Source organism: Gouania willdenowi, chromosome 11, assembly GCF_900634775.1.
Source record: "Gouania willdenowi chromosome 11, fGouWil2.1, whole genome shotgun sequence".
Classification (NCBI taxonomy): Eukaryota; Metazoa; Chordata; class Actinopteri; order Blenniiformes; family Gobiesocidae; genus Gouania; species Gouania willdenowi.
In genome coordinates this window covers 20,158,475-20,180,969 of record NC_041054.1, presented here as the reverse complement: position 1 = coordinate 20,180,969, position 22,495 = coordinate 20,158,475, and the positions used below count along the sequence as shown (strand labels likewise).

The 22,495-nt window shown below is 38.5% G+C and overlaps 1 protein-coding gene across 7 annotated transcripts in view; it reads left to right on the top strand.

The window, feature by feature from the left end:
* LOC114471872 (triple functional domain protein-like) overlaps window positions 1-22,495 on the top strand; it is a 145,821-nt gene that overhangs the window by 25,426 nt on the left and 97,900 nt on the right. For 6 of the 7 annotated variants that reach the window (XR_003675038.1, XM_028460842.1, XM_028460843.1 and 3 more), the window contains exon 2: window positions 13,702-13,752. Coding sequence is in view for 5 of the 7 variants with exons in the window: in XM_028460842.1 (XP_028316643.1) it covers window positions 13,702-13,752 (51 nt within the window). In the remaining 2 variants the exon portion in view is untranslated. Of the gene's footprint in view, window positions 1-6,248; window positions 6,328-13,701; window positions 13,753-22,495 lie in introns of those variants that run through there. The other variant, XM_028460846.1, reaches the window with a different exon arrangement.

Genomic DNA, 22,495 nt, shown 5'->3' with positions numbered 1-22,495 from the left:
AGCCATAAATTCAATGGTTATAATAACACACATTTTCTTTTTGGTTTTCAGCCTTGGTTTTCTCATTTTCTGTTTTCTGTTTCGGCCAAGTATTTTCATATCTGTGCATTTCTTGTTTCATTCTAAAACTGTCTATGCATATAATGCAAATTATCAGAATGCAATGCTCCTTTTAAAAAGCGACTTAAAGCCAACACTGACCCACTGACCCGATAGTGGCTGAGGTATTGCACCAGTGGCTTTGTACCAGATTATATGTTGTCACTGTGTACCAAAATCAGTGTGTGTGTCATGTTTCAGTTTTGTAACTCAGTGGGGACACAGGTTTTACCACTTGCTTAAGATAGTCATGAGGCATAACTTTTGTTGCTATTGGTGCATGTTTTATCTTGTTTCTTCCTGTTTCGACTGGGTTTCTTGTCTGTCCCCATGGCAACAGCCACTATTCTGTCAGTCCGTCGGTCTGACCCATGTTTTATGTCAAAAGCCAGGCAGGGAGAATGTCTTCGTGTATAAGTAAGTAACCTGAAAAACCCAAAGGCCCTATAACAATTAGATTAAACACTAGGAAGAATGATAATAATAACAAAACACTTGACAGATTTGATGGAATTTATGGATTGTTTTTGAAAGCAGCTGAATGTGTAGTAAAGCAGTTTTTTAAGCTGTCAGTCAGATGACTCCTAAGCGTAGGCCAAATAATCACTTTTGCTAGCATTGTTTTTGCCTTGTCTGTTGCCTAAAATAACTTTCACGTCTACCAGTTTAAGCCACGAGCCTGTGTATTAACCCATTACTGTCTTTGCCACACACACACGTATGGGGGGTGAATCCATTCTAAATTCATGCCCACCAGTCCAACGAGCGCGTACCCTGCGCCTGCACTTCTGCACGTCTGATCTACATTTCCCGTAGACTTAGAATGGGTACACGGGCACAATGCACAAGTCACGTCCGCATGTGTGCTTGCAGACGTGTTAACGCGTCAACACGTTTGCAGACGCTTTAATGTGCATACATATTAAAGTGTATGTACACATAAGCCACACCTGGATGTGCACCTAGCAAATATAAATATATCAGTCACACGTAGACGCAGGTATGGTGTGAGTGAAGCTATAGCGATCAGGTGCTCTTCATTATCAATCACCGTCTACACGCAAACACTTAGAAAATATTGTTATGTGCTTACGCGTGCAGGTATGTACAGTAAGTGTGTGTGAGTGTATAATAGACCACCATTTAGTCCGGTTACAGTCTGTGTCACGACACCCGTCCATAGAGTGGTAGTGACTGTAGAGTTACGCTCTGAGTCAGATCGTTGCTGTGATTGAATAGGATACAACACTCACACACACACTTACTGACTTGCACACGTGTGTACGCCTGCACGCTTAGCAATTTTTTCAAAGTATTTACATGTCATGTAGACGGTGCTACATAGTGAAGCGCGCCTGATTACTGCAGCTTCAGTCACACCACCACACCTGTTACTACACCTAACCACTTCAATTAGTGAAAGTTAGGCAGGCTGGTACGTGTGCAATGGACTGGTGCGCATGAATTTTGAAGTGATACACACACACACGCGCACTCACACCTTGACCTCGTGCTTGGTGAAAGTACATACACTGCTGTTTACTCAAATAAACTGGAACAGGAGAAGGGAAAAAATCAAGGAGGTAGAAAAAGATGAAGTCAATTTGATGAGAAAAATCAGAAATAAAGAGGAAGGGTTCTGGTTTAAAAGATGCGAGACCTGTTTAGATAGTCGTTATTCGTGTGCTTTGTTGTAAGATGAGTCTTTGCATTGAGCCTCAGAAAGAGTATGGGATTATGCTGTTCTAGTAAAGTGGAATAAGACATATGAATGAGACAGGATAGGAATAAATTTCAAAAGTAATCTTGAGAGGGAATGAGCAAGCAAAACACTTGAAAAATAATATTGATTTATCTAAGTTTTAAAATATGAATTACCTGGCTACACATCAGTGTTAGAGATGTGTTTGAATAGACTCTTGCTTCTCCATTTGAGAGGCAGATATTGGTTAAAGAGTAAGGCATCCATCCAAACTGGGGCAAGTCTTGAAAGACCGTTGTACTGCTTTTTTTGTACGGGTCTCCAGTGTATTCAGAACTGCCATCTCACACTCATTTTCCCTGACTGTCTCCATCTCTTCCACTTATTGCACCCCCTCCTCTCCCTTCCCTATTTTACTCTGGGCCAGTAACCAAAAGAATTGATCCACTGTAAGCATTACAGTCACTGGTCTATTGAGTCTCAAAGCTCAGCCTGCTGATGTCCTTGAATGGGTCCCAGAGGTTAGCAGGTAAAATAAGGAACAGCTCCAGTGGCCTTTTCAGCTCTGACCTTTAAGAACAGAGCTGAGCTCTTTTCATATTAAGTATCCACAAGAGAGCATGTCACAGCTGGGACTGTATATGGGAGCTGGAAATGACATGTTAGCACTAGAAAAACCAGATATAGCCACTGGTTAAGGAAGTTCATAGAATGTGATATTTATCTCGTTGTTTCACCACAATTAATCCTTTCATGGTTACTGATACACAACAACAAAGGCAGGTGTGGGGAACACAAAGAGGAATTGTAAGTTGACATGTAACCTTGGAGTGAATTACGTTCCGGCTCAGATACTGGTTAAATGTTTAAAATATGTCTGGTGTGCATTAAAGTTTCCTTCATTGGTAACATTTTACTTGAAGTTTCATACATAAGGCTGACATTACGCTGGCATTATCAGTCATTAGCATAAGTAAGGCATGATGAAGGCTGTCATTAAGTGTTGTTCGCTAAATTATGACACCTTTGGAGCTATGTTCGCATTTTTTTGGGTTAGGTGAATGGATCTAGTGGGGTTTCGTAGGGTTAGGTAAAATAATGTTTTCCTAATGAGACCCCCCTGGGAGTTCTGAGCCTCCCCAGTTGGATAGGGAATCAAAGGTAGGCACGGGCCGACGCCTGTCATTTGTGTTCATTTCTTCCTTGTGTCACTCATCAAAAGGTTTGTGATATTGTATCAGTATACTGTATATGCAATGTCAGTGCTGTGATGTAGCATGAATGTGACAGGGATCTGAAATGGGAGATGGGTGTACCCTCTCCATTCTGTCTGTATGGACCCCCTGTTGTAAGGTTATGTGTGGTGTGAGGGTTCAGGGAACTGTCGCCGAGGGTCAGAAGTAGGAGCCTGTCTTGGTAAACAACCACAGCTGGGTTTGTTTGGACCTCTCCCAGCGATACAGTTGTTTTTTTAATTAGGTGCTTATGTCAATCAACTCATGGGGGCGTGTCGACACTTGCATTAAACAGGTGGCAACTTTGCAGCAATGAACCAAGCAAAACGGAGCTCTGTAATGGACAATTTCACCCAAAAAGATAATGAGTTAATTTGCAAAATATGTGGTACAGCCAGGGACGGTTTTTGCTATGGGCAATGTGGGCGACTGCCCAGTCCACAATCAATGTGGGGGCGCACGAGCGCCCTCCTTTGCCTTTGCCTTGCGTTTTCTAGACCAGTGTTTCCCAGCCTTTTTTATCCCATGTACCCCTTATCCTTTTTGTTAGATTGCACGTACCCCGTAGTTCATGGTATGCATTGTTTTTTGTCACCAAGCTAAGCCGTTTCCTATGTCTGGTTCAACATTAATCTTGGATTTAAGCTATTAATTAATCTATTTTTGATTTTTTTTTCCTTTTAGATTTTTACCTTCACTTTTTCATGCAGCCATATTAAAAAGTGTGCCACAATTTATTATCAACATATGAGGAAAATGTCTGTGGGCATGTATAAATTAGTCCTATTATGTTAGAAATTAAATTGGCAAATATTTTCGTGTAACCCCTGAGGTGTGTTCAAGTACCCTTAGTTGGGAAACACTTTTCTTGACTACCGATCAATGCCATGTTAAGTTGGTACAGTGGGTGCTGGAGCACCTCCATCAGGGTTCTTGCCAGCGCTGTTGAGCGTAGGGGCCCCCGACATAATTTAGCAACTTTTTTTTGTCACACTACCTTTGAATCAGGGGTCATTCACAGTCTGTAACGGTAACAGGTATTAATCGCTTGGTAAGCGTCTGTCATCGGTTATAAACATTTTTTTAAATGAGCATCCTTAGTTGAGATGGACACGTGTGGTAAGAAGTTGCAAAAAGAGTTGGCCGTCATGAAAACATGGTTGGAATTACAAATAGTTTCAGACCATGTTGAATCCTTGGATGGTAGTTGTTTTTATGATTGGATACTTTGTCTTTTTAAAAGGCAGTCATTTGTTTTACTCGGGTTTGGCATTGTTTGGATTATAATGATTCTGATTCACAATTTCGATTCCTGTTCTAAACGATTCTCGATTACGATTCTTTGAGTTGTGCGGGTAAACAGGTCACAGATTTCACAGGATAATTTTTGAAAAAGTCATTTTTATTATTTCATTTTGTTGATACAGTTTAATTTGGTTGCTGCACTGTAACTAGGGTATTCAATTATAAAGGTCCCTAACTGTAACTGTAAAACTAAAACTTGCTGATATAACACTACAAACAAGTTGATAGCAGTCTAAAAAAACAAAGAGTTGCAGCCCAGGTAGAAACAAAATAAAACAAACTTAAACCCTGGAGCAGTCATGTGACAAATCAATCAACAGTTCTTCTTGAGAAGTAAATTTGGGTAGTTCTGTGCTTGCGGGACTTGCGGCGATGACGCGCTGGTGACGACATAATCCAAGATGGCGGTGGCCCAGACTACAGCCGACACTATTTAAAAGACATGGATATAGTGAAAAGAGAATGGACGGAAGCATAAACATGCAGACTTTCACACAGACACACATGGACTTAATAAATCACACACGGACTTCGGTAAACGGAACAGACCCGGAGGTTGAGTAAATGCGTCCCCGTACTGCATGTACAGGTTGTAATATCACCATCTTATACAAACCCCGTGTAAACAAACAGAGAAAGCCGCAGAAACAAACTAGTGCAGGCATTTAGGAATTGAAAAACAGAATTGAAATGCAAACATCTTCGTAAAGGTTCTGGAACCGGACATTGGGAACCGGTTCTTGATGCCCAACCCTAGTTTTTACAAATGTGGCCCAAAACTTTTGAAATGTCCTTATTAGAAGATCTATGTCTAACAAACGCATTATTTTCCACCATATTTGTTTTATTAACTTTTAAAACTGGGACTACTTTACCCTGTGCACCGCCATGTTGAATTGATGCCATTGATGACGCCAATCGCCCCTTTCAGTCCATTGAGTTCTATGGGAGGTGAAGCATTCAGGATCATTTAGCAGCTGGTTCAGTCAAAATGCCAACTTGTGCTACTTTGGGTTGCTTTAAGAATCAGTAAAAGTAAACCTCTTTTGTTTACCAAAATTTGATAAACAAAATCTGTGCCCCGAAAAAATCTGTGACCTCAGGGGGCGACAGTTCCAACTCTGCTGTTTTGTAGACCGCATGAAGAAGAGAAGAAGAGCAAAAAATTCAAACTTAAACCATATCTTCAACCCTTTCTGACAAGAACACCAGTTCTTTGCAGCAGACAGATTCAACTTGGGTCGGCTTTAATGAGCAGCAGTCGATCCTGGTAGCCTGTATTTACATGCACGGAGCTCTCCTCCTCCTGTGTTTACGCCTACTAATGCATATGCATGAAGGCCCAAAAAAGAGCTGGTTTTTAAGAGCGGTCTGAAAGTGACTTTTCAGAGGGATAAAACTCTGGAAAACACAACACAAGTTTGGGAAAATAAACCTCAGATACTATGTTGTTGGGGTTCTTAGAACAATTGGAGATGGGTGAAAAATAGCATAATACTGGACTTTTATGGACCTTTAGTGAAGTCCATGCAATGATAGACAAGGACTGTTTTTCTACATCATTAAATGTGATGTCCTGGGAAACCAAAGACTATCTTGAATAGTCTTTTGGGTAGTGTGCTACTTTGACTGATCGTGATATTTAAAGGTTTTCATGCACCCCTCACAGCTGAACCAACCCCATACTAGAAAGGCAGTTTTGACAGTACAGTATTGCTCATTGTTTTTGTGCCTCGCACCTCATTCGAATGAGTGTGAGCCAGACAATAGGTATGTTTTAAACAAGACGGGGTCTTTTCCTCTTTGCGTGTGAGTCAAGCGATGAGTGTGCCTGCCGAGAAGGGAAAGGCAGGGGCCCACAGAAAGGGTGGTCTTGTCTTAATGTGGGCTTTGAGACAGAAACGGTGGACAAGAGCGAGCCGTCTGTGGAAGGGCTCTCAGTGTGGGATACAGTGCTGTCAGTGTTTTAGCAGAGCTGAAGTCTGGGTGAGTTTATTGTACATGAGGAGAGAGACGTGATGTTGGATGATTTACAACTCGTCGCAGTTTTTCTTTCACTGTCATTTTCTAAATGGTTGTTTGCCATAATGTGTGGCTGTGTGTGAGAACTGTTGAGCTTTATCCAAACAGTTCAGTTGAGGTTCCAGCCGTGGCTTTATCCTACTGTGTTCTGTGAAGTTGGCTTAGAGTGTGTGTGTGTGTGTGTGTGTGTGTGTGTGTGTTGTTGTTGTTGGATTAACCTACTGTACTAATCGTGCATCGGAGAGGAAAAGCCTCTATTTAGGACTACATGTATCTATGTTTTATCTGCCTGCCCTGGATGTTTGGCCTCAGCCACTGATACAAGTCTTGTAGTGTATATTGTAAAAAGCTTTTTGGCAGCCATTAGAGTTGTCTGGTATTATGTTTTAGCACACCACAGCCTAAGTGGACATCTCCGGTATTGCAAATATGCAAACTATGTTAGTGTTGGGTCTCCTCGTAGCTTTCCTTTCTTTCTTTCTGTCATCACTGCTGAGTTTTCGAAGATACACTGGACCTCGGTAGAAATTCCCTGCAGTTCTTGTTCTCTCTCTCTCCACGTCTTTACTCAGCTTTCCCAGATGGTTTAATCTAATGTTCACAAGGCATTGGTTGTCACCAACAAGTTTGCTCCTGTGTAGTTTTATGCCACAAGCTAATTGTTGCTATAAATCAGATCTTATCTGCTCAGGCAACTGGAAAGAAGGTAGTTGAGACAAAGTTGGTAATTGGGCTGACGTAGCGTTCAATTCAAATTGTATAATAATAATATTTATAGTACCTAGAGCTGCAACTACCGATTATTTTCATAATCCATGAATCGGTCAATAAATGAATCGATTAATCGATGAATCGGATAGTATGAGTATGTATTGTAGCACAATTGACAACAACTCAATAATTAACTTGTTTTTTTTGCAGTATTAGGTTAAGGCAAGTTAGTAGCCCAACAAGCAAAATACACACCTTATATATACCCTGTAGAGTATATAAGTACTAGTACCCTAAAAAAATACTTCAAACCAATTTGAGTAGATGTGATAAGTTACTTTAACCCCTGTCTACTCTAAATGTAATTCATCCATCCTCACTCCATTACAGACCAGAGTCCTCACTCACACTTTAGGTGAAAAAAATTAAAACCTCAAACAATCGAGGCACACACACACAAATACTCGTGAGTGCACATATACAAATACTTGTGCGTGCACATATACAAATACTTGTGCGTGCACATATACAAACACTCGTGCGTGCACGCACACAAACACTCATGGGCGCACACGCCGACACTCGTGCGCGCACACACGCCAACACTCGTGTGTGCGCACATACAAATACTCGTCGGTGCACACACGCCAACACTCGTGGGTGCACACGCGCCAACACTCGTGCGCGCACACATGCCAACACTCATGCGCGCACACACGCAAACACTCGTGGTCGCACACACACACACACAAACACTCATGGGCACACACACACAAACACTTGTGGTCGCACACACACAAACACTTGTGGGCGCGCACACACAAACACTCATGGACAGACAAACACTGGAGTGCGCACAAAAACACTTGTACTAAAACACACACACAAAAAACTTTATTGACAAAGCTCTGCAGGTGAAGCAAACGGCTCTGCGTCACAGTCAGTGACATAAATCACACAACTCAACATATTTGTTGCCAATGCTTTTATTAGTCGATTTTTATTGATTCGTTGTTGCAGCCTTATTAGTATGTGATAAGCTTGGGAGCTTTAGCAATTAACAACACGCTCATTTGTGTGTGAACAATTGCTGTCGTAGTGACACAATCTACATTAACGCCTTAGTTTTAGTGGCATTTAATCCTTGGCATGAAAAGGATATCAACAGCTTTGCATTGGCCAACTTTAGTTTTCCTATCTCGAGATGTGAACGACACCAGTCTGAAAGAATACATATTCAGCAGTCACACTAGCCATCCTCACATCTTCATTTTCCTAGTTTCTTTTTACAAAAACAAATAGTTGTCAGTCATTATAACAGGGCTGATTATGCCTTCAAATAATGTCTCCTTGTTCATTTTCCTGTGAGGAAATGTTGCCACCCTCCCAACTTTGACTCCAAAAAGAAAAAAAGAGAAAAAAGAAAATCCTGTGCATATCAAAAATCTTTGGAAATGCTGTCTATAAGCATCTTCTGCATGTTTATTGATGAAGAGGCTTTGCAATTATGACACATTCATCTTTCTCGTAATACTCAACAGATTGGTCTTTGTTTCAAGTGGTTTTAATGGAAAGCTGACAGCAGGGAGGACATAACCAGAGGGCATTGTGTCATTTTCACAGATTGCATTATAGCGTGAGGGCCTCTTTAGTGTTATGCTTGCTTTTAACAACATTTCAGTTTTCAGGCTTGTTTTTACTCAGAGCCTCTTTCTGTCTAATTTGAAGACTAAATATCTGTGTTTGTTGCATTTAGGTATAACGTAAGATAAAGTGCAGTATATTTCTGCTCCATTTATTCAAACCTGACCTACATTGTTTGTGTTTATTGCTTGCATTGTGTTTTTCACAGTAAAGGCAGGTGGATGGGGTAGACAGCCACTGATACATATATTTAAACAAGGAATGTGTATAACCTTCCTGCCTACCGGCAGCCTGGGGGCATTGTGAACAAGGCAGTAATTGTATCTTATTTTAGACAGGTTGGTGTGACCACTTTTTTTCATACCCGTGTGTGCGACCGGAGGGAATTGTAAATGCTTGACAATGTAGAAGTTACAGTATAGGCTGCTATTATGTGAAAATATACTGTAAATTAGAAGTGTGTCGATATCTCGATACGGCGATATATTGCAATATTGATTTTTTTAATTTATTATTTATTTATTTTTTTCAAAACTTTTTCTGCTTTTTCACTAAAATGTGCAGGTACGTCTTCACAGAAATGTTGTCACTTGTTTGTTGTTGACTGGAATATTGGACTATAATAGTGTCACTGGTAAGAAAAACCCAATTTGTTGTTTACAGAAAGCACTTTTGGAGATAGTTATTCATTTACATTGGTATGTTGACACTTATTTACAGAAATGTTGCCCTTAAATAGTGTCACTGTTCATAGGACACTTTCAATTTATTGTCTTTCAGAGATAGAAAATAATTTTTTTATTTTTTCACTTAATCTTTTTTTTCTTGTTATGTCATAGATTATCGTAGATTCATTTCTGACCAATATATTGGTAATCGCAGTATCGTCATATCATGAGATAATTGTTATTGTGAGCTTTGTATCGTATCGCGAGGTACCCAGAGGTTCCCACCCCTACTGTAAATAGCATAAAGGAATTTAGTTTGTTGACAAATTATCGACCTGTAGTATTGAAAATTGACAGATCTATGTATTGGCTACGATGTGTGGGGTAACAAGGCATCATAAGGTAGGGTTACACTGGTGCCATGACAATTTAGTGCTGTCATGTCCTTTGTAATCATCCTCCATTCTTTGACTATAGTGACACCATCTACAGTAGTGGTACTCAAATACTGTACAAACCTTAAACGTCCACACAGAATTTAGAATAATTCAAAGGTCCATTTGTTTTATTCAGTAAAGCCACAAGTCATAATATTCTGTTACATTACGCTGTCTTTTATTATGACATGACACCTGTCATGACTCATTAGCATGAATAAGGTGTCATGAAGGCTGTCATTAAGTGTCGTTCGTTACCTTAACCTTTACCCTATCCCTTCATAACCCTACTAGATTCCCCCACCTAACACATAAAATGCCAACATAGCTCAAAAGTAGGGCCGTTACAATGACGTCAATGCAAAATGTGCGCGCCGATGCATCGTCCAACCAAAGCAAAGACGGCGGCGCCGGAGAATAACTCACGGGTGTGGCTCCTCCGAGTTTCAAGTGTGCACGGCAGTGAAGGCACGCACTCATTGTCAAAGGGAGCTGTTCCCCGTAACCCTTGTTCTTTATCCCGGGTGTGACCGGACGGCAGCGCGTCAATGCGACAAGGAGGCAACATCAGCAGCAGCAGCAGCAACAGCAGCACACAAACAAACACACACACACACACAGACAGTTTATTTTTTGTTGGAAAAGCATTTTCTGTATTAGAATTTGGAATTTTGAGTTTAAGAAAACTGTGAGTGGCAGAGTGTATAACTTTAAGTTGTTGTCATTAAATTAAAAGACGCACTTTTTTTCCAGTAAGCTAGGCCTGTGTGTTTTCAACATAAATCTTAAATTCTGTTGGTTGAGGAAGGACACCATGTCAGGTTGCCGGCTCCCACTGCCTTTTTATTTTTTATTGAATGCTACATCTGACTCTGAATGCATTATTTTGTACTTTTATATTCTTACTGAACTTTATTTTGGAATTTTGAGGTGAAGAGCAATAAACATGTATTGTAATGTTAAGGAATTTATGTTTTTTTCCATTTTAGATATGTAAATCAACATGTATAAATTACTTCTAGTCAATTAATAGGGAGATAATCGAATCGAGTCAAATCGAACTGGAAAAATTCATCGAAATCGAATCATTGAAAAAATAATCGCTAGAATAGTCATTTAAAAAAATAATTGTTTATCCCAGCCCTACTCCAAAGGTGTCATAATTTAGCGAACAATACTTAATGATAGCATTTATGACACCTATTCATGATAATGGCAGCGTGATGTCAGCCTTCTGTATAAAACTTCAATAATATTATTATATGTTAAACAAAATATTATTTTCATTCAAAACAAAAAAAACATACCAACACTAAAATTAAGTAAAATACCTTTTTATTTTTTACATTTATTCAAATAATAACTTAAATAAAACAATTTCTGCAAAGTAAGTACTGGTATGTCATGAGAGGGGAGGGGTTAAGGATCCCTTTTCTTTCCACAGAAAAAAAATTAAAAAATCCACAAAAAAATCCACAAAAAATGCATTACTATTCTCGTGAATTCTAAATTGTACATGCTAAGATAAAATAAAATATCCCTTTCAGTTTAACAAATACTCCATCTCATCCAAAGAGTCTTCTACGTGCTACATATTGTTGTATATCCGACTCACATATTTTTACATGTCATGTTTTTTTTGCATCGAAAGCTGAGGCTTCTCTCTCTCTCTCTCTCTCTCTCTCTCTCTCTCTCTCTCTCTCTCTCTCTCTCTCTCTCTCTCTCGGAGTAGGAAGGATTAATCCTGAGTCAGCGCACAGAGAGCATGTGTCACACAGTCAGTCAGTGGAGCGGTCAGCCTGTTTACATGTTGGTAGCACATGACACCGACCGTACTCTCTCTCTCTCTCTCTCTCTCTCTCTCTCTCTCTCTCTCTCTCTCTCTCTCTCTCTCTCTCTTACATACACTCACACTGTAGACAGGATCAATGCTTTGATTGTTAGATGTGCTGAGAAACTAGAGGTCATGAGTTATCAGATGGTATGTACATGACTTCTTTATACACAGGTTTGGCACAACAGTGAATTTAGGCCTGGATTAGCACTAGTTTTCCTTCAAGAAAGGAGGTTATTCAGCTCAAGACTAGGGGTGGGAACCTCTGGGTACTTCACGATACGATACGTGATACAAAGCTCACGGTAACGATTATCTCACGATATGACGATACTGCAATTTTCGATATATTGGTCAGAAATCAATCTCCGATAATCTATGACATAACAAGAAAAAAAAAGATTAATTGAACAAATACAATTTTTATTTTCTGTCTCTGAAAGACAATAAATTGAAAAAGTGTCACTATTTTGTGCAACATTTCTGTAAATAAGTGTAAACATACCAATGTAAATGAATACATAACTATCTCCAATAGTGATTTCTGTAAACAAATAATAAGGTCTTTCTTACCAGTGACACCATTATAGTGCAATATTACAGTAAACAATTTATTGGTTCCTTCAACAAACAGTGACAACACTTCTGTGAAGACGTACCTGCACATTTTAGTGAAAAAGCAGAAAAGGTTTTGAAAAAAATCGATACTTAGCGGGAGCATATTGATAATCGATCGTGCGGAAAAATATCGTGATATATCGCCGTATCGAGATATCGTCACACTTCTACTCAAGACTAGGACAAATTGAGACTATTTTTAATCTATGTCTAAAAAGCCATCGTAGTAAATGTGATTAGGCTTAATCTTTGTAAGGCTAACTGGCCCAATGTGACCAGCATTCACGTTTCTGCCAGCTTTTTGTTTTCCTTTGAGTAGATTTGAGCAAATTAAATGTATTTTGTGTTTATAGATGTGAAACCCATTTGTGCCTTTTGTTTCCCTCTGCACGAGGTTGTTGGCAAAGCCATTGTGCTTCCAGCGTTAGTGCTGTATTGTCGATTCTCAGATGGAGGAGACATACTTAATTGTCAATCCCCCGATGTTGCCGATCCTTTTGTATTCCTTTTGATTTATTATTAAACTTTGTCTTGCGGGATGTGGTTTCTACTAAAAAAAAAAACCCAAGAAAATCTCTGTCATGCACAGCGGCTTCATTACCTCTGGGAAAGTACAGATGCTCCTTGTCAAAAACGGCTACTAATGCAATTAAAAGTAGCTTAGTCAGATTATTACTTAGGTGAAAGTACTGAAGTATTTGCATAAAAGGTTACTTAATTATTGAAACATATTTTTCATCATCATAAGATCAATGTAGAAACCATTAACTCACAATCTGTTACATGTTTATAGTCGTACATTTCAATAACACTGTGTGGAGTTTCAATAACAAACCAAAACATTTAGGTTTGTGCTCAGAAACCAGATCAAAACAACCAAATGACTATTATTCACAGAATGAAAAAAATTCACAATGATTCAAATGTTACCACTGACTAACTGGTATAACACATTATATACATTTTGTACACAGATTTGAGGTATATATATATCCTAAGTGGGAGATATGGAGTGTGTAGATGGGTTTGTATGGGTTTTTCTGCAATGTAAGAGGGTGTGAGGGGAATATATATTTATATATTACAGTCTACGTCCGAACAAACATACGGATTTGAACCATAAAGAAAATACAAGAAAATCTTATACTTGCATTATTGCTTTATTGATGAAGCACTTTAAATTCACAAAAACTTACTTAGAAAATATAGTTACTTACATTAATGTTTTACTTTCACTATTTAATCGATGGCCCAAAACCAACAAAACAAAATCCCATCCCATGTGTCTAATTTAATCTCTAAAATCCAATAATACATAGTTAGTTGACTTAGTCAGCTTTGTTGTTTTCCCGCAGTATAAATACCTCATTGAAATTCATAATTTTCTGTTGTTAAATTCTGACCGTGTGTGTGTGTGTGCCAACAGATGGACCCTTCCCTAAAGAGCCTAAAGCAGATGTGTCGAACCAGATAGCAGGTGAAGTAACCACACGTACACAAACACACATTAAACACACACCGTGTTACTGATGGTTATTGGTGAGGATGCAGGAGGCGTTTTTTTTTCTTCTGTCGTTAACTCCTCCCACACAGTTTTGTCCGATTTTGAAAAACAAGATATCAAGACGTTAAGAAAGTTCCCAAGATTTGTGCTTGTACTTTTATAATTTGTAACTTTTATCAACCTTTTTCAACCCTATTGCTATTGCTAGGTTAATGCTTAGTTAATGCTAATGCTAGGTTAGTGCTAATGTTACGTTAATGCTATTACTAGGCTAATGTTAATGTTTGGCTAATGCTAGGTTGTGTTAATGCTAGGCTAATGCTAGGTTGTGTTAATGCTAGGCTAATGGTATAGCTAGACTAATGCTAGGTTAGTGCTCATGTTTGACTAATGTTATTGCTAGGTTAATGTTAATGCTAAATTCGTGGTAATGTTAGGTTAATGCTAAGGCTAGGTTAATGTTAAAGTTAGCTAATGTCATGTTAATGTTCGGTCACTGCTAATGCTAGTTAATGCTAATTACCTAGCAGGTTAATACTAAGCTAATGCTAGGTTAATGCAAATGGTAGTTAATGCTAATTCTAGTTAATGGAAATGCTAGGCTATTGCTATTGCTTGATTAATGCTTATGCTAGGTTAGTGCTGATGTTAGGTTAATGATATTGCTAAGTTAATGTTAATGTTAGGCTAATGCTAGGTTGTGTTAATGCTAGGCTATTGCCATTGCTAGATTAATGCTAGGTTAGTGTTAATACTAATGTTTGATTAATGCTAAATCTAGCTTTATGTTAAAGCTAGCTAATGTTATGTTAATGTTAGGTCAAAGTTAATGCTAGGTTAATGCTAATGCTAGTTAATGCTAATTCTAATGCCAGGGTAATGCTAATGCTAAGTTAATGCTTGGTTAATACGAATGCTAGTTAATGTTAATTCTAATGCCAGGTTAATGCTAGCCTAATGCTATTGCTAGGTTAATGCTAATGCTAGGTTAGTGATAATGCTAGGTTAATTCTAATACTAGGTTAATGCTAATGTTAGGTTAATGCTGTGCTAATGCAGTGTGACATGGGCCAGCACCTGCATCCTCACTTGCATTTTCTTCAGGGAATGCAAATATTGTAGTTACTTTTGAAATATTTATATGCATGCATGCACAGTGTTTAAGGTGCATGCATACATGCACACACTGCAGTTATCTATCAGTCATCTTCCCCTTTTTATTCTTGCTCATTCCTGAGGCCTGTTGGTGTGTGCAGTAACATTCTGAGGATTCATTGCACAAGTGTGATAATTGTGACCAAATGGCCCAGGCTTCCATGTAAAAGGTAGCTATTTAAAAATCCAGAGATGTGTGTTCCTAGTTGGACCAGTAACTGAATTACCAGTAGCACTGGCCTCGCAAATCCAACAGTAAAAACCTCACACCCAGATATAAAGGAGGACACTGAGTTGGCAGGTTGCTCCAATGCTGCAGGGCCTTAAAGGAGGCAGTGTCAGTGCTGCAGGGAAAAGGCCATAAAAGCAACACAAATTTTATTACGTTGATGTAACAGTTGCAGGTTCCTGGTGTTTGACATGTCTGTTGATGTGGTTCACCAACAAAATATAAGATGAGTTCTTACTACTTGGTAATATGGGACCTGGCATAAAAGAATATTGGATAGCAATATTGTGTTGCTTGGTTTGTTTTGTTACAATAGCACTGAGCTAATGCTAAACCTTCCTACCACTTTACCTCAGCTCAGACAAAGGAGCTAGTTCGTTTTTAGTTTTTCTGACTCTACAGCTGCTTTTATATCAGATAGTACCAGACTCTCGCCGAATGGGCAAAGAACAGCTGATGATTTTATCAACTTGATTAGCTCGGTTTGTGTTCACAGAGCACTTTTTCATCCCCACCAAACGGACAGAAAACCCAGTCAGTTACAGAACTGCTTGTTTTTCATCCACTAAAACTCAGATTGTGTCTGTGATTGTTTTGAGGATATGATTTAGAGCGGGGAAAAGCAGAAAGAACCACAGGGTGAAGGTCAGTGACTCAATCCTCCTCAGCGCGTCAAAGCCCATTGTCCCTGCAGGCAGCGCTCAGGGAAAACTTTGTTACATCATCTGGCCTAAACATGCTGCCACCTCGTTGTTCTTTGAGTTTCCTCACAACATCCACACACGCCTGCCCCCTATTCACTGCTTTCTGTGTGCATATGAGCTGTTTTTAATGTTTCATAATGTGTTTTTTGAACTTTACTTGTGCTGCAGCTGTCAGTCAGCTTTCTGTCAGAGGTGTGAATTTGATTGGAAACGCTCTGATTCCAAATTGATCTCTCTAGGATTTAGTTGAGGAAAGTGTGTCATGTTGTTGTGGTTTTAATGTTGGCTCAAAACTTTATCTTTATTCCCAGCGAATGCAGCTTTTAATTTGATCATGAAATAAAAATCAACGTGCAGTTTGCTCTTTAGAAAAAAAAAGGTTGTCCCTTTAAAAAAAAAATCACTTTATAATGGTTTTGCTACAGTGATAGACATTCCTTAGCCTCATTCAGAGGGCCACAGTTGAAAACGTTCTGTTTCCTCCCTCCCTTGTTATTCCAGCTCCAAAAGGGTGAGTTAGATTTTTCCCCACTAATGTATAATAATGGGGAAACTCCTCCTCCTGACAATCCTGGCATACCTACCTACCCTACATAAGAATGTGAGCTCCTCCCTCTCAAACGACCTCACAGGTATAACAAACATGACAAAGGCAGGTTAATATTACAGTTAATATCACAGTTAATATCTTTACGTTCAGTTTAAAGATAATTTGAAGAGCAGCATGAGCGCTCACAATCAGTTTCATTTTTAGCAGCCGTTACATTGCCTCGTATCACCTTTATGGGATGATCTGACGCAGTGGTTCCCAAACGTTTTGTGGCCAAGGCACACTAAAGGACAAGTAAACATCTGAAGGCACACCTATTGCACAAAATAGCCTTTATAACACGTGTTATCACTTGTATCATGTACAATATCTGTAAATGTGCATAATTATTTACTAATGCCAAATAAATAGTCACAAACAACTATATTCCTCATGAAATATTTAACGAAAAATGTAGGTATAGAGTTTGCCTCTGTATTATGAAATGAGTGCATACAAACACTATTTTTGTGTAGTCATAAAATCCCTCGGCACACCCGGACTTGCCTCACGGCACACCGCCGTGCTGCGCCACTCCGTTTGGGAACCACTGACGTTTTTGTGACCCAATGCGACGCATTGGTTGGACAAAACAATGGACTCTCATCTTAAATGGACTATTTCTGTGGTCAGAAGAGGTGAGAAGGAGAAGGAAGTGGCTCATGTGAGTGTTTGAAACTGCTGACTCAGCTGATAGTTGACAGTTTACTTCCCTGTGGAGCAGCGCGAGCGATCACAATCAGTTTCATTTTTAGTAAACACACACGCTGAAGCAGTGTGTGTGTTTACGTTTACTCGTGCATAAGCATGAAGGCCCAAAAAACAGCCTGTTTTTAGGAACAGTCTGAATGTGACAATTCAGAGGGCTAAAACTCCAGAAAACAGGTAAGTTTGGGAAAATATACCTCAGATACTATGCTGTTGGGGTTCTTAGAACAATTAGAGATAGGTGAAAAATAGCATAATACTGGACCTTTGCTGTAGAAAAACTTTAAACGCTTAAAAAGTAGAAACAGAAACTCCAAAACCACAGGAATTTGCTGTTGTTCCATTGCTGCTTGTTGTTGTAAATATGCCAGTTAATGGAAACTGATTTCTGTCCTCACTATTGGCCAATCAATAAGAAGGGATTTCGATTCTATTTTCCCCACTTTTGCATGTGCACACTTTGGGAAACACTGCCCCAAAGGACTAGTTGTTGTAAATGCTTTAAGTTTTCCCAACAGCTTGGAACGCTTTCAAAAGCGACTGTAACGTATCTTAATCTGTGGCGATCAAACTGCATAATTCATCACTGTAACCTCACAGCTTGATTGTTGTAAATATCAGTATCATATTTGTACATTTTGTATTATTTTTTTGTAAATATATGAATCACATTTGTATATAAATTGTATATTATTATTATTATTATTATTATTATTATTATTATTATTATTATTATTATTATTATTATTAATAATAATAATCTTACTTTATTTTTTACCACTGTAATGTGTGTGTATCAGATCCTTATTTTTAACAGTCTTTTACTTAATTATACATGTACAGTATTTATGTTTATTCTTTCTTTTGTCTTTGTTAAACGTTTTTTTTTTTTTTTTTTTGTGATATTTTCTCAAGTGGCTGTCATGAAAGCAGTTTCCACCTGGGATTAATAATGGAATTCTGATTCTGATTCCCAGTCCAATCAAGCCAAGTCCCTAATACTTGGCTAGTGCGAGAACGTGTGCTCTGTGAATATAAAGAGGAAACATGGTGCTAACAAAGGCACCAGCATATATGTTAGTGTAGAAGAGGACTTTTAAAGTCATCCTGGTTCTTCCATGTGTTAATGTCCTGGTTTCAAGATGGAGAGTGGGGTATAATCCAGTCCATCTGCTGGCCTCTTCAGCCACTGGTCTGACTGGGGGAGGAGGGGGTTTTACATAATGATGGTAATGGTTTCTCACTAAGACAGACATTCTTTGCTCGATGGAACTATTATGGGCTGATGTAGATTCATCAGTGTCTTACTTTTGATTTGTTCTTCTTTGCATCTGTCTAGACCAGTGTTTCTCAAATGGGGGTACGCGATGGCACTACAGGGGGTACTTGAGCAAGAGAGTTCAAAAATGAACAAATAAAGAGTCAGTCTTGGTCCCACCCCAGTAGGGCTGAACGATTTTGGAAAATATTCTAATTGCGATTTTCATTCCTCAATATTGCGATTGCGATTTAATATGCAATAATTTTTTCAAGGGTCTCTTGTCATGTATTTTTCAATGAACACAAACAATCAATCAATCTGTTTCATAATAAACAATTTCATATTTATTTAAACTTTAAATAAATATAAAATATACATTTTAAATCACAGATTACAACAATAAAGCAAACAAATCTTCAACACGTCTAACTAATTTCACGTTTCATGAAACATGTAAACATGTGGACTGCACTTCTTAAACACTCTCTGAACTTACCAAGACAGCACAAGACGGGACAAGAAAAAATAAAAAATTGCAGCCTTTGCGATTAAAAAAAAAAAATCACGTTTTATGATATTGCAATAATATCGCAAATGCAATTAATCGTTCAGCCCCACACCCCAGGTGTGAGATGACCGGAAATGATTAAAACTATAGAAATAAATCTATTCAGGAGCCACTAAATTAGTGTTTTTCATCCTCGGGGTCAGGACTCCATGTGGGGCCGCCGGATTATTATTATTTTTTTATCAATAAAACAACACACAACTGTATTTCTATACTTTCAGTTCAACTAAAATGCATTAAAAAAAAAATGAATTAATAAAAAATTATATATATATATATATATATATATATATGAGCTCAAATGTGATAAAAAACGAATTCTAGAAGAAAAAAATGTCTTTGGGGTCACCATAAATTCTTGATATCAAAATGGGGTCATGATCCAAGAATGATTGAGAACCACTGCACTAAAAAGTGTTTCTTTCCACTTATTTACATAATTAGATTCTTTAAATGTGAGTTTTCACTTGTTCATTCCATCACTATGCTCTATTGTTGTTTTTACATAGTTGTAAAACGTTGTAGTCCACATGGATTCAGAAATAAGAGAAAGGGGGGTACGTGAGCCAAAAAAGTTTGAGAACCACTGGTCTAGACAGTGGAAACGTACCGATGTAATGTAGCTGCAGAAGAGTGTAGATGTAAAGAGGATTGTTATTGTTGTTGTTTTATTAATGCAGTATTAACCATTCAATGGGTGGGACTAATTTATTTTGCTTATTAGATAAATATGTTTTTACTTAACGGTAATTGTTCTGACAGCAATAAAAAGGCCAGACAAATGAATTCATTTGTTTCCTTTTGTCTGTATTCTCCCTTCCTTCCTGGGTCACTGGGGTAACCCTGGCCTGCTTCTCGCTCTCTCAGCCTACCCTGCTATTAGAGGTCTGGATGAATGGTGGTGGCAGAGGTGAAGGGGCGATGCTGTACTCTCTCTCTCCTGGTGCTTCTATTAACAAAGCCATCAGTTTTAGTATCAAGGAAAACGTTGGAATAAAATGCGTTGTGCTCTGGAAAACAAAGACGGACTAAAAATCTCCTATACTTAAACTTTTTTTTTTAACTGATTATACTTTTTTGTGTGAAAAATACACACACGTGCATCTTCCTTTAAGCTTTTGACCTCCTTCTATTATAATAGAATATAATATTCCTGAATTCAGGAATCTTCCCTGCCATCTAAAAGCCAATTCATCCCTAAAGCTGTCTTTAATAAACTGTGAGATTTTTACATAATTAAAATATATGTTAAACTATGTAGTGGATTCCATGAGAGCTCAGGTCTGGCATATTAAAAAGAAAATGTTTTTATTCAAACAAAACAAACATACTGCAACAAAATATATTGCCATTTTTTTTTTTTTTTTTTTTTAACATAAATTAAATTAAAAATGTAAATAAAACAGAACAATATCTCTGTAAAACAAGGATATTAACAGAGGGGTTAAGGAGCAATTTTCTTTTTTGAAATGGACATATAGGTCCACAAGAAAGGAGGAAAAATACATTGTAGTATTAAAAAAAACCTAAATATCCCAGTTTCAGGTTAACAAAAAACAAAATCCACCTCCCCAATCATTTTTTTGGTAAACAATTATATCAAGCTGTCATAATGATACTACAACTACATTGCTGTTTAATGAGAAATGGCATTTTGTGTCTGTTGCCAATTCTTTGAACTTTGGCACACATGTAACCTTGCCTGCAAGATGGATTCTCCTGGTGTTCACAAACACCAGAATCCATCTTGTGCTGTTCCCGCCTTTGCCTTTCGAAACCGAACCAAACCGATTTGAACCAATCATGAAGCAGTGTTGTGGTTTAGGGCGGGATATCCGGGTCTGATGAAGGCAGAAGCGCCGAAGCAAAACTGGCGCATGCGCAGTTGCGGGAAGAGGAACTAGCTTGGCTACCGCTATTAGCATATGATGGTTAACGTGCCCTTAACTCGCATACTCATGTTGCAAAAACAGCAAAAGTCACTCGACGACATAATGACCGCAGCATTACTATTCCAAAAGAAAGTTTTCACCAGCGGAGTCTTGTCGTTGTTGTAGCAGCGTCTCTGTGGTGCATGCCGATGACGACATCATCATTTGTTACCATGTGATTGGCTAAAACAAAGCATGGTGGACAGGCGCTTCGCCCAATCAGCTTCAAGCATTCTGTTCATGTCCCTCCCTGGTTCTGAAAGGATTCACCAGACACAGACCCAGATTGATGTGGAGAACTGGAGTTAGAGGGAGGGGCTACACATCAATCTGGCTCTTGCCAGGTTAGCACACATGTAGGGCCCTAAAAAATCCACGTTAATGGAATTGACCAATCTACTGTTGAACGTGGAATTAGACAGAATCGGGATCAAACGCCATCACTGTTTTTTTTTATGGGGAAAGGTTTCGGGGACTACTCATTAGGTGCACCACCCTCCCGTCCTGGCCGCAAAAGATCTGTGGATAAAGTTGTGTGTTTTTGTGGACGAGACCATCGATACCAGGGATTGTAGAGTCTGAAACATCGTAGGTTATTAATAACTTGATAGCTTCTGATACTGTAAAATATTCTGGCCCCCTGCTACCATCTCCTAGTGGGGTCCGCAACATCCATTAGCTTATTGATTAAGACCTGTTATTTTTCCACACATTGCATGTAACAATTCAGCTGTGTTGTTTTTGTGTTGTTTAACAGATCAATCAATTGTGTGCCCAGGTTACAGCTGTGGAAAAAATTGTAAAGTCTTGTTGGTCACTCGACTTATTCACAGCAATGTACCTTGTGCTACAGCCAATCGGTTAAAGCAAAGGTGTCTTTATGCAAAAACCACTCCACCCACCCCCACAGGAGTAGTATTTCTGTCAGGCTATTGTTTTGTGCCTGTTATCACCATTTCTTAATTTTTTCATGCTGCTTGGAATGAAAATATAAAACTCACTCCGGGAATCAAACCCTTGCTGCCCCTTGATCACTGAACTAACTCCAGTTATAGAATAAGATGTGGTACAGCTAAGAAGAAGGGGTTGGTTAGGATTAGGGCAAGGGTCACCAACACAGTGCCCACGGGCCCCAGGTAGCCCGCATGGACCATGTGAGGGGCCCTCAGGAGCTCTAGTCACCAATGAGCTCCATCTAAAATCTGATTTACTTTCTAGGATTCAAACTCACAAAGATAAATAAATACATATGACAGATGTAGTACTTACAGTACTAGAGTTAAATACTGCTGCACGGGATAAAGTTTTAGTATTAAATTACCATCTTTAAATGTTTATTTTCACTGAAACATTGCACAGATGTTTTTAAGTGTTGCAGATTTGGTGTATAGGTTGTGGTATGTTATATACAGTATAATATGATAATATATATATATATATTTTTTAAAATGGAGGAGGATTTTTGAAATGTGACAATTGTTACATTTTTACAATTGTTACGTGTTACACGATTAGTTAAAAGTTGTTTGTTAGTAGCTAGTAAAATAGGAATAGGATAATTTTCTATGAAA